The 13,346-nt window shown below is 53.5% G+C and overlaps 1 protein-coding gene across 1 annotated transcript; it reads left to right on the plus strand.

Moving 5' to 3' along the window:
- Nucleotides 1-7,465: 7,465 nt before the first annotated feature.
- On the plus strand, nt 7,466-9,717 carry TWIST1 (twist family bHLH transcription factor 1). Its single transcript, XM_054816728.1, has 2 exons — nt 7,466-8,378; nt 9,052-9,717. Exon 1 carries the CDS (start codon nt 7,766-7,768, stop codon nt 8,333-8,335), a length of 570 nt encoding a protein of 189 aa, XP_054672703.1. The 5' UTR covers nt 7,466-7,765; the 3' UTR covers nt 8,336-8,378; nt 9,052-9,717.
- The last annotated feature ends 3,629 nt before the right edge of the window (nt 9,718-13,346 follow it).

A 13,346-nucleotide genomic window follows, 5' to 3' on the forward strand; every position in this document is an offset into this window, starting at 1 on the left:
ACAACACTCTCAGGCTGGACCTCTTTTAATTTTTATTTTATTTAAAGTTTAATTGGCCCATTTTAGAGCTTAATCCAAAGCCCACTGAAACACTCCCCTTGACATCAAAGGATTTTGGACAAAGTCCTTAATGAATACAAGCACAAATGTTCTAAAAGGAGAAACGAATATTTCTCTGCTTCTGACATGAACTATTTTTAGTACTGCAAGGTCAGATAGTAGATTTTGGCATAAGAATATGTTTAGAAAGATACTTTTCAAGGCAGAAGCAGAAGCAGTGTGGTATCTTACAATGCAGCATAGATACAAATACAGATGCTTGTCTGGAGGTCAGAGTACGTAGATAGACAGACGTGCATACATACATGAACAGTGTTTGTGTGTTAATTTACTTTAACATATTTATAAACTATTACCTCTTCTGGAAAACTGCCCTAGGGGTCTGGTAACGAAGATTTGTGCTCTAGATCAGCTTCATTGTGTGACTTTCTATGTAACCTCTGGTCAGAAATTAAAACTAGAGATGGACCTATAGACAGATCAATCTCTAGTGAGGGACCTATAGACAGATCAAGCTGTAGTGAACAAGGTGCCCTGACTAATCATCATCCTGTTTTCCAGAGGTGGGCGAATGAGATTGGGGCTGTAAAATAAGCGGTAATGGTGTACAGTAGATTTTTAAGCATCGTAGCAGATAGTCCACAGCACAAAATAATTGTAACCTCCCCACTTAGAAATACATAGACTTTGATTCCACCCTGACTGCCTTTTCTGAAAGGAAATGCAACCTGTCAGAAATGGAGATAAAGCCCTGCTCCCTCAAAAAGTCTTCTAGCTCTAGGTAGGTGTCCTTAGAGGTAAGGTAAGTGTGGAAAGAACGAGATGAGTGTTCACCTCTGTGAACCTTCCCCCTCCAGGCTCCCCTCCTCTGCATGGCTACAGTCAGCCCCTGTGTGGTCTCGCGGCAGGAGGAGGAGGTGGATGGGTTCCAACTTGCAGACCTGGCATTCAACCAGGCTACCAATCAAAAACCCATTTGCCTAGGAGTGCACATGTCTATGTTAGGACGACCTTCCAGGCCTTTTCCCTCACGCCAGGCTTTGCTGCCTGCCTCAGAGGTAAAGGAGAACCTATTTCCCTGTCTAATGAACTCCTGTGCAGCTCTTCTGAGTCATAGTTGTTTCTTTCATGACCCTTTTTTTATCTTCTCTGAGATCCCAAGAGCAGCTCTAAGTCTAAAGGAGCCCACACTGAGTAGGAAGCATAGGGGGTTCTTCCCCAGGGTGTAGACATGTCTAATGGAGGAAAAATCCATTTCCATAATGAAATTCAGACTCTAGGACTTAGACTCGAATTGCATGAGCTTGCATGAGCTTCCACCCCTAGGAAGGATTTGTGGAATGCTTTATCCATCATCTGTGGCCAAGGTGCACTCTCCCCCACCTTGGAAGAAAAAGCAGAGTTTGTGGCTAAGAAGGCCTGAAGTTTTATGGAGTTTCCATGGGCCAAGAGTACTGAAAGATTAAATATATAGATTTGAGTAATGTGTGGGAGCAGGAAGAATACAAAAAAAGATGTATTTACATAGTTCAGGAAAGATGGAAGAGATGGAAAAGCGAAAAAAAAAAAAATCAAAGGAGCTGAAATAGCAAATTAGCTCCATTATTAATATAAATAACTATTATCCCCTGGAGTGTAGATAAGCTTGTTTTACTAAGCAGTCTTTTCAGATTTAGACATGAAACCACATAGACCCAGAGCCACAATTAGGGGCAGAGCTTCACCACAGCATTAGACGTGTTGATCTCTTGTGATGGGAAGGACTGGTCTTCTCTGGGATGGAGAAGAGGATACCACTCAGGCTTCCACCAAGATACTCATGCTTTGCTTAAAAAGGTCCATCCACTGCCACAAATTATTCCCAGAGCTGAATAAAACATATACAAACAAACGTTTTTATATTAAAACATGTATTGCAAATAATTTCAGATCTTAATTTATTGGGACACCTGTCTCCTATGTAGGATCGCTAGTTCGATAATAGGTATTTGTTGGTCTTGCACTGAGGCGAAAATTGGGAAGGACGGACTGCGCAGAGCAACCCAAAGCCCTGCGCGCAGGGCGGCGCAGCGCTCCCTCCCTCCGGCGCAGCCCCGCGGCCGGGCGGGCAGAAGCGCAGAGGGCTGGGCCGCGGGGCTGGCCGCGCATCGGGGAGGCTGGGAGAACTGGAAGCAACGAGGCTTCGCTTCAGGAAACTTGAAAAATGCCACTGTCACATCCTTCTGGGCCAGCAAGCCGTTAGGACTTTTAGACGAACGACCATATGACAACGAGCTTCAAAAGTAAAATAAAAATCATTGTCATTTTGACAATGAAACTGATTCCTTGAAGGATTCCCGTGTTGTCCTTTAGTTTTCCAGAGCAAGCGCCGTGGGCTAGAAGCACACCAGTGAGAAGTGTCTCTGTGTCGTTGGAGGGTCCATGTGCCCCCCCCAGCCCGGCCTCGCTGCTCCGGGGGCGGGAAGGGGGGGGTTGGGCGGCCGTGCCGGGGTGGCGCCGCGCAGGGCGGGCAGCGGTGCTTTCGGCGCTTGTGTCCGCCCGAGAGAGAAAAACACTCGGGGCTCGCTGAAACACGGCGGCTTTGAAGGAATTCTGTGCAAACAGACCCGGGAGCGGGCGGGCAGCATCTCAGTCCCGTGAAATTCGGGTGACCCAGCCTGAAGGGACTTGGATCCCGCGGATCAGCGGATGCCCGCCTAGCTCTCCCCGAGCGGGGAGCGACTCACCTGCGAGCCGTGCCCGCCGCCGCCGGCCGGAGCGGGGACCGGCGGGGAATCGTGCCCTCCGGTGGCCGCCGGCCGCACAGCCCGGCGGCTGCGCTCCCCCGCGGCTCGGCCCCGACGGGCGGCCCCCGCTGCCCGAGCCCCGCCGGCGGAGCCGAGCAGCACCGCGCCCACCCCGGTCGTGCCCGAGCAGCGAGGTTTTATTAACCGAGGTGCTTGGCAGCTCTTCCGCGTCCTTGGTTGTATGAGCTGCCGCGGTGAATAGGAAGACAGAAAAAGGAGAAAGAAACCGAAAAATGGGTTCCGCTCTCGGACCCTTTATATATTCTTGCTGCCCGTTTACTGTTGTTCTGCACAAGTTTGTACGAGGGCACAGCGAGAATTCGCAGCTCGTTTCCTGGTGTGCTTTGAGCACGGAGTAAATTGCAGCACAAACGTCAGTGTGGAAAGTTTTTGGGTGCTCTCTTGTCCCTTTTGTAGGGATTGGGTCTCGACCAGGCTTTCACCTAGCATCTGTAGGAACTAAAATACCTCGCCATGGAAATTAGTGGGGAAACTTCAATTGATTTCAGTGGCCTTTGAAATAGGTCTTAAAGATACAGCTTCTGAGGCTTCCACATTGGAAATACTCAGGCAGCAGCCTGTCTCTAAGTGTGCACATATGTAATAGTTGCATTGCTGAATATCTCAAGAAATCTCCACCAGTGAGAGAGTTTGGTATTTTACCACAGTGAACAGCCTTTGAGAGCTAAATTACAACGTGTGTATACGCATGCCATATGAGGAATACCGAACAGCCTATTGCAACCCAGTTGTAATTTGTGTGTATGCGCATAACACATTAGTGGGCAACATTGTAGTTGTAACCACCAGATCTTGTGCACATCAGTTCTTAAACTTCTGCACTGATTTATAAACAGGCAGACAAAATCAGACCTTTCATTCATTTTTAAACAAAAATCAAAGAAAGAAGCAAACTGTGGGCCTACTCCCCTCAAATGCTGTGATGTTTCTGCCTGGCTAAGGCAGACCCTGCTTGTCCCAGCCTGAGTGTCTCAGCAGCTATCGGGTGCTCACACAAGGCCCTGCATGCAGTTGGGGGATACTTTCCAGCTGTTTTCATGACCACAATGATCATCACAGCCCAACCTGTTTTATCATTCTCCTAAGCTTATTCCTCATTTCATCTTCCTAGGAGCTTGTCATTTATTTAGCCCCATGTTCACACCCACACCTGTAATCTAAGTGGTTACTTTACCAGTGTGATATATTACTGCACAGATGTTATACATTATTACTGCACAGTACTATACATTACTGCACAGATGACAAAATGCTGGAGTTCTCTGTGTCCTGACAGTGGCCCATGTAAGGGCTGATCCCACAGCACACATTTTCCTGAGCTGAGGCCCAGGGAAGCCCGCAGGAATAGACCTGGAAATATCCCTGGAAAGGCCCTGGAGCTGCTTGCAGTTTTGCTTGCCACCTCCAAAGCATGAAGCAGGGTTGAGAGCCTGCCCAACGAGCCAGGGGAATCCTCACCTAAGCCATGCCTCTGCATAACAGAGAACAGGATGTGGCATCTTTCATCCCATGCTCCAGAGTGATCTGTGGGTCTATCTTAATGGCTTTTGGAGGTTCAAAAGAGATGGTTTAACACTGTATGGACTACACGATGATTACTAGTTTAGTGTGGAATACAAAGCTTGCACCTCCATCCCCACAAGAACTGTATATTTCCAAATAAACCAGAGTTGGACTGATTTTCTTTAAACTCTGCACAGTCCTCGCTCCCCTTCCTTCCCAACACACATATGTATGCACGCTGCAAAAGATCAACTCTACATGCATGCGTGCATACACACACAAACACACCTCACACGTAAACACACCAGTATGTCTTTCTGTCCCACACAGGCTCCCAGACATGACTGTGACACATCCACCCTCCTACAGACATAGCCTCATACACCCCAAGCCCACCAGCAGACCTGGGGGATCCAGGCAGGCTCCCACCACCAGCCCAGCGGCAGGTCCCCCAAGCCAGACTGCTCATGCCACAGCTCGCCTGGTCCCTGCACTCCTGTGGTGGGTCTTGGCAGTAATAGCATGGGCTTAGTTTCATTTGCTCCTGAGCACATGATTTGTGAGTCGAGGATAAAGTAAAAACCAAAATGAAAATGATGGGGTTTTCTGTGTAGTCACGGCTCATACAGCAGTGTGCAGGTCTCAGGTAGCACCACATGTGTTCTGCTAACTACTGCCGGTTGCTTTTGCTGCAGTTTCCATGAAGAGTAACTGACCCTAAACCCCAATATCTGTCATGGTCAATCCCTCTCCTCTCTCCTCAAGGTCACCCCCTTCCTACATTTCCTTGTGTTTTCTGGTTTTCCAAGCCATGTAATACTCCCTCTCTACCTGTCCTTGCCTCTCCCATACACCCTCCTCTGCACACCCTCCTCCTGCCCTATGGCAAGCAGGTGATGTCCTGTGTCCCACCCAAAGTTCAGCTGACACAGAGAAGCCGTGCCTCCTGCTGAAGCATCTCAGGAGATGCTGCGCCTCCCTTCTTTCAGGCAGTGGATTGCTTCCATTGATTTTTCTGATGTGGGGCTCCACTGTCCCAGCATGGCCCCAGCATCCTGTTCCCCGCAAGGTAATGGTTACCTAGGTATGAGGTTTTTTCAGTAAGAGGAATGGGAGAGAGAGGAGAGAGGGGAAGAAGGAAGGAAGGAAGGAAGGAAGGAAGGAAGGAAGGAAGGAAGGAAGGCAGGCAGGCAGGCAAGCCACCAGAGCTCCCTAGAGATACCCACCACCACTGTTTCCAACCTTTGCACTGTAATGACACAGTTCAACATGCCAGAGGAGCACCAAGGCTCTGGGCACAGCCAAAATTATTGGTGAGAGGGAGGTGGAAGGACCTCTTACCTTGGGGTCAGCAGCTGCTTGCCAACACAAGGGAACCCCTGAAGCTCCCCAGACAAGCCGTGGTGTCGAGGTGAGTGGAGAGGCCTACAGCTTGCAGCACACAGCAGGGACAAGCCGAAAGCCAGGGAAGCTGTACTCACTGTTTGTGGGTCTGTGTGCCGGCATGCCTTCCCCTGCCTGGTGAGCCAGTCCCTGTTTCCTCCCCTGGTCCTGTTTCCGCCTGTTTCCCAAAAGGTTTAGGGCAGACTGCTATTTGCTCGCAACGCGGGATGGAAGACCCGAGGAGGAAAGCTCAGCTGGGGGACCGCAAAGGAGCAGCGGCGCAGTTCCGCCCGCGGCGGGTGCCCGCCAGGGGCTGCGGCAAAGAGCGGGGCCATCAGCCGCGCCGGGCTGGGCCCGCTGCCCCTTGGCGGCGGCTGTGCCGGCGTCCTGGCCCCTCGGAGAGCCCGGGATGGGTGGCCTCTGCCCGGAGGATAGGGAGCCCCCAGGCAGAAGGGAGAGACGGCTCTTTTCCCCGGAGCAGATGACAGCGCTCTTCCAGAAGCCTCGTCTTTTTCTTTTTCATCCCTCGGATTTATCACTCCTCTATTTCGTCCGCCCTCTCACCTCAAACCCAGCCGGGGAGCCCCAGCGCTGCCCGCTCTGCCCCACGCCCCGAGGTGCCCGAGCCGGCAGCGGAGGCGGGCGGTGCCCTCGCAGGGAGCAGCAAAAGTGCATCGCCCCATTTATTGATGGATGGCAATTTCTAGCTTTCCCTCCCAGGCGTTCCCCGTTTGAATCTGAGCTGTTGTTAAAAAGACACACCACCTGCTCTGTGCTGCCAGCGAGCGGGGAAGGAGGCACAAAGGCGGGGGATGGGGAGAAATAGCTTTGGCTGCAAACGTAAAAGAGAATTAAAAATAAATAAGCTGGGTTCCCAGGAAGTGCCGGACTCGGGCGCCTTCAGGGAGGGCGACTTGAAGTGAGCGGTCAGTAGGCACAAAGTGTGGGCAGAGAGGTCTGCACACCCTCCCGTCTCCCGGTATGCCAGGTTGGGGACGCGGATCCTCCCGGGTTTCTCTTAAGACGAGCTCAACGACTGGTGCGTACGTACGAAGCCTATGCTTAGTTTCCACCTCTGAAGATGGCTTTCTCCGAGCGCAGTCCTCCAGCCTGACAGGACAAGGCTGTGCCGTCCCCCCTCCCCAACCCAGAAACGTGCGGCTCCCTCGGAAAGCCAGACCCCGGGGGCGCTCGGTCATGGGAGCGCAGTGTGTGCAAGAGCGGGACAAAATTAGGATGTGCCTGGATGCTGCCCCGCGGGCAATTTCCCTTTCCCCCTTTTCGCTGCAAGCCGTGCCCGTTGCGGCGGGGAAAGCCCGAGAGATGCGGGCTGCCCCCGGCTGCTCCGGGGCAGCCCCCCACCAGCCCCCCAGTGCAGGCACTAAGCGGCCCGCTGGCCCTTCCGCAGCAGCGCAGTGAGTGCACGGGCACCCCCATAACCTCCCGCCCCAGCCCCCCAGCACGACTCCAAAGCCGAGTGCGAACCGAAGGAGCCTGAGGGAGAAACCGCGGAGAGGGAAGCGAGGAAAGGGGTTGGGGTAAGGATGTATGGGGGGGGGGGAGGCCAGATCACTTGTGAATGGCTTGAAAAAAATAATTGGGGGAGGGCGTGGAGGGGGGGAAGCGGAAACTTTCCTATAAAACTCAGCAAAAGTCCCTCCTCTCCACGTCAGGCCAATGACACTGCTGCCCCCAAACTTTCCGCCAGCAGGAGCTATAAGAACCTCCAAGTCTTCAACTTTCTCCCAATCCCAGACACCTCGAAGGGGCTCCAAGGAGGGATCGGGAGGGATTTTTTTTGGTTGGCGTTTTTTTTTTCCTCTTGGATCCTGATGCCATCCCCCCTCCCCCCAAAGTGAGGTCCTCCCTCCCTCCCTCCCTCCCTCCTCCTCCTCCTTCTCCTCGCAGGCCAGCGAAGCAGCCGATCAAGGGGGAGCTGGCGGGTTAGGTGCCCCCCTCTTCTCCCTGCCCTCCCCCCCCTCCCGGCCCGCTTCTCGCGTCTCCCCCCAGAGATGATGCAGCAGGACGAGTCAAACTCGCCAGTCTCCCCCGCCGACGACAGCTTGAGCAACAGCGAAGAGGAGCCGGACCGGCAGCAGCTGCCCAACAACAAGAGAGGGGGGCGCAAGCGGCGCTCCAGCCGCCGCAGCGCCGGCGGCGCCGTCGGGGCCGCGGACGAGCCCTGCAGCCCGGCCCAAGGCAAGCGGGGCAAGAAGTGCGGGTCGGGCGGGGGCGGCGGGGGCGGCGGCAGCAGCAGCGGCGGCGGCAGCCCCCAGTCGTACGAGGAGCTGCAGACCCAGCGGGTCATGGCCAACGTGCGGGAGCGGCAGCGCACGCAGTCGCTGAACGAAGCCTTCGCCGCCCTGCGGAAGATCATCCCCACGCTGCCCTCGGACAAGCTGAGCAAGATCCAGACCCTCAAGCTGGCGGCCAGGTACATCGACTTCCTCTACCAGGTCTTACAGAGCGACGAGCTGGACTCCAAGATGGCAAGCTGCAGCTATGTGGCCCACGAGCGGCTCAGCTACGCCTTCTCGGTGTGGAGAATGGAGGGCGCCTGGTCCATGTCCGCATCTCACTAGCAGGCGGCGTCCCCCACCCGCATCCCCCCGGCAGGAGCCCTAGGTAAGGCAGGGACCCCGAAACCGGCGGGGGGAAGGGGGAGAGGGGTGGGCAGCTGAGGGGTCGCAGAGTGCTCCCTGGGCCGGGCACGCGTGGCCGTGGGGAGCGAGGGGCCCTCCCCGTCCGGCGGGGCCTGGCTTCTAGGGCCGGCCGGAGAGCAGGGCGGCTGGAGGTGCCCCCCGCCCCCCCACCCCGGCGCGTCCCTCCCCCTGCGCGGCCCGAGGTGCGCCCACGGCCCCGCGGGGCCCACGCGTGGCGGGGCGCTGCCGGCGGGGGTGGGCTGCGGGCGGGGAGGCGGCGGCGATGCGGGTGTGCCCCAGCCAGATGGGGCCGGCCTGAGATCACTTTTTCACCAAACGCTGCGGAGCCAGCGGGGCTGCTGGGATGGTTGCTGCTGCTGCTGCTAGTATTTTGAAGTGAATCCATGTCCGCCTGTGTGCTTCCCGATGAGCGTTTCCTACCGCCCCAGCAGCCCCCTTCCCTCGGCTCTGACACCGCTGGCTGCCGGACCGGGGTGTCACCCGGTCACCGCACCGTCTGCACGGCAGAGGCAGGCGTTTCTCCCTCCTCTATTCATGCCCCATACGTGTATTTCCAGAGACAGAGAGGTGTAGGTAGATGTATGTGTATCTTTCATTTCAGTAACGAGTTTTCCGCCCTCTCTGGGTTTTTGCAGATGACATTGTTCCCACAGAAGGAGAAAATGGACAATCTAGAGACTCTGAAGTTGGATACGATTTTTTTGGTCTTGTCTAAAAAAAAAATATATACCAAGGATTTCTTGGAAATTAGAAGAGCAATATCCAAATTCAAAGCAGGGCGTGGGGAGCACTTAAGGAAAGAGAAAGAGACAAGGGCTTTGGACAGTGACTACCCTTTGGGCGTCGGTACAATCCACACATCTCTGCATTCTGATAGAAGTTTGAATCGTTCGATTTTTTTTTTTTTATTTTGACGAAGAATGTTGGAATCTTTTTTTTTTATTTGCCTTTTTTTTTTTTTTGCATGCATTCCCAAGAGGTCGTGCCTATGAGCCACTGATGAAAGGAAATAGTTTATTGTGGACTTTCTTCATTCTTGAATGAAACCAAACAACGAACCAAAAATATCCCTGTAGAGATGAAAACCTTTTTTTTTTTTTTTTTTTTTAGGGGGGAATAAGCTGGGGTCAAGCTGTTATATACCCGGTTCCTAACTTTTTTATTATTATTATTTTTCCTCTGAGAAAAAAAATAAACATTTTATTTATTTATTGATGACCCATGTTAAAATGCAAATAGATCCGGTGTCTAAATGCATTCCTATTTTTATGATTGTTTTGTAAATATCATTGTATATTATTTTTCTGCAATAAATAAATATGATTGAAATTTTAATAACCTTAAAGTTTGGTCTCTCTGAGAACTCAGGGTTGGAACTGGAGATAAATACCTGCTTGTTTAGCTGTAAAGACACCCAAGAGAGAGGGGGCACTAGTATAAACAAACCAGGCGAAAAACGCAAATAAACTAGCTACTGACAGACACAGGCACGTTATTTATTGAGACAGCTTTATTATTCTGCGCTGAAGCTCACTGCATCTGGGGTGGAAGATATTCTCTTCTCTCTTTCTCCCCCTTTCCTTCTTTAATCTTAATGCCGAGCGCCGCGGAGATCCGGCGCTGCCGCTGTGCTTTGCCCCCCAGATGTAAGGCAGGAGGAAGGCCCATTCCCCAGCCCGCGGAGCAGGCATATTTGCTGATATCCCTGAGGAAGAGGCTTCGGATTTAAACAGGGATTCATCCATCCACAGGCAAAGCGAGAGAAAGTGAGATTGAAATAGGGAAGTGTCTAGCGAGTGGGTTTTCCGGTGGAAGTGATGTTTGACTGCTCTGCTCTCTAGGGTTTTATATAATATATAGACTAGCGATCACATTTTCGTTGTACAAAGCACGGAGGGATACGCTAACCCGCCCTCTTCTTTTCTACACGTAGGGCGCATGTTACCTCTGTTTCTCCTCACGATACCCTCTGCGGGGTCCCAGTATGCGGCGAGACCCCAGTTGTAAGAGAGAAGAAATCTCCAGATCTGAGGGCTCAGAAGGAAGGTGAAAAGGGAAGTTGTTCAAACACAAAAAATCCAACCTCCAACCTAAAACAAAGCCAAACCCCAACCCTTATAAGCGGACAGCTGATTCCGCCTCTGCTGTCACTTGCTCTTCCTCCTAGCGCTTCGCAGCCGGTGTGTGCCCGGGGAGCGGCACCTCCTGCCCCTCCGCGGCTGCGAAGGGTGCGCGGGTGCGCAGGAGCGTCCGCTGCGGAGCGCCCGCCCCGGCCCTGGGAGCCGAGCAGCGTCCCCCGCGGAGACAGGGACCCCGCCGCCGGGATTCAGCCAGTGTCTAGGGTAAATAGGATGGGGTGTTTTTTCAAAACAGAGCCTGTTTGCATAGCCCAGGTTGAGTTGACTTTATTGCCTGAATGTTTTTGTTTCCATATCCACATATTACCGTCTATTGCTGACATAACAGTATTATGAATTTAATATCGCGCATATTTTAGGCCAGTGCGCAATGTTTACAGTAGAGAGCCCGCAGCGCTTGTTTGCACTGCCGGATTAGCGAGGACTTGAAAATTGGATGGGGGCTGTGGTGGTCGCGGCCCTCCTTGATGGAGAGGAGGGGGTGCCGCTACGAGCTCCCGGGGGGTCGCTGCCTTCCCCCGGCGCCCCGGCACTGGCAGCTCCCCCCTCAACGATTCGCACCTCTCGAAAAACCCGGCTCCGATGCGATCCGGCTACCGAGGAGGAGGTAATGTCTGTCCATGTTACTTCGGCTATAGCAAAAGCGAGGGGCAAGGGGAGCCGACGCGGGGCTTTAGCCGTGGGGCTAGGGGGATTTGAGGGTTTGGGTGGTTTCGGTTGTTCCTTTTGGGGGAGAAATCACACTGGGGAAAGGGAGAAAACCGCCCCACGTTCAGGAAGAAAACAGGTCCGGAAAAAACCGAGACGAACTGCTCAATGCTATGGGGAAGGCGCGTTTCCTGGACGGGGATACTTGCGAAATATAAACGAGGAATCAAGTGCATTTTAAAAACCCTGCTCATCCTTAGAAATGGGCCCAGAAATCCGGGGCAACTCCACTTGATGGACTCAAACCTGATTGACTCCGTCGCAACCAACGAGCGGCCTCTGGCCCAGCCTGTGCTAGCCCTTTCCATCAAGCTGAATACTTGGGTGAGAAAAATCCCCAATTCCCGTCCGGGGGGTTCATGCCTTCGTCGCTTCTTCCCACCTCACCCCTGGGTCCCTCCAGCCGAGTCCCTGCCGGTGCCGCAGCCCTCCCCGAGCACCCGGGCACTGAGCCGGTGCGCTTTCCCGGCTGCGAACCGATAAGTTTCCTTCATTAAAATAACAATAATAATAATAATAATAATAATAATAATAATAATAATAATAATAATAATATCATGAAGAGGAGATAATCCTGATTTAAAAATACAAACGTGTCCTTTCCTGGGTTGGAATTGGGGACTGCAGAGGCCTGGTATTCCTAGGGCTAGAGCCAAAAGCGATTAAGTCAGAATCAGGCTTACTGAAGGAAAAAAAAATGTATATTAATTTGACTTCTGGGAATTTTAAACACTCTTGCAATCAGAAAATGATCTCTGCCTTTGGAAGTCCTGATTGATTTTGATTCTTTCTCCGAGACATCAACATGTCCCGTTTATTCGCAGACAAGCAAACCCAAGCGGAGAAGAAAGAGGTCAGCGTCCAAGCAGCTCCCCCGCCTCATCATCACGGCCCCGGCCGCGCCGTCGGTCTCCGCGGAGCGCGGAGCTGGCGGAGCGCGGAGGCGGCGGGTGCCGGCGCTGCCCGGCCGCGGGTGCTCGGCGCTGCCCGGCCGCGGGTGCTCGGCGCTGCGCCTCCTGCGGGGCGGCGGGCGGGGGGCGCCGGCCGCGGGCCCTCGCACATTCCTCGGTTTGGCAGGGGCCGCCCCGCTGCTTTCTCCAGGCCGGTATCGGATTCCTCCCAGGCGTATGATTTCACTTGAAGTCCTGCCCAGGAGCCCTTCAAAGTGCGCGCTTGTCCCGCTCCCATGATGTCAGGCGGTTTTCCCTGCATCTGTAATTTTAAGCAAAACAAACAAACGCGCGGTGGGAGGATGGGGGGGGGGGGGGGAGAACGGGGCGGGGGGAACACGCAAAAGTCACGGAAACGCCGGGGAAAACGCAGGGGAAAAGGGGCTCACCTGCGGTGCCGGCAGCGCGGGCACCTGCCGCGCGGGGCGACCCACCGCGGGGCTCGGCATCTCCGGGAGAGATTTTCGGGGAAGGGGTTCAGCTCCGGGCGCTGGTCCCACCCCGGCCCGGCGCTGCTCCTAGCCGCCCTCCGTGGCTGCGCCCGCCCGGTTCACACGGCTCTCCCTTCACCTGCTCCGCTCTGGCAGGCAGCGGGCCTGCCGGCGAGCGCTGGAGCGCTCCGCCATAAATTAGCATCTTTGGGAAGAGGGTGGTGGTGGTGACGGAAAGTCCAGTCCACCCCGTAGAGGGATCCGGGAGGCTAAGGCGAAAAAAAGAGGCGCACATGTTTTATTTGCTGCACAACATAACCTGCCCGCAGTAAACATGGCACAGGATGTATTTTACATTAACTTCTGCACCAGCTTCTTTCGACTTCAGTCCACTTAATGTTCTTGGCAAATCAAAGCACGTGTCCTTTGAAGAAGGTGTGTAATTGGAGTTTAAGGCATGTATGGAATTCCCAGATGTCTATAAAGTAAGAAGGAGCATTTGGCAGGTCACTTGAAGGTGGAGCAGGTTAAAATCACTTGTACAAAGTCCCCCTTTTCTTTTTTGAAAGCAAACAGCCTGCCATTTATAAGGACCAAGCGATCGAGATTGCGGGCGGCTTAGAGTGGTTTTACAGAGCAGGAACAATAAAGCTCCGGAAACATAATGATGATGATAACACCCGCCTAAAAATACGAAACAAAA

The sequence above is a fragment of the Grus americana genome, chromosome 2 (assembly GCF_028858705.1).
Source record: "Grus americana isolate bGruAme1 chromosome 2, bGruAme1.mat, whole genome shotgun sequence".
Classification (NCBI taxonomy): domain Eukaryota; kingdom Metazoa; phylum Chordata; class Aves; order Gruiformes; family Gruidae; genus Grus; species Grus americana.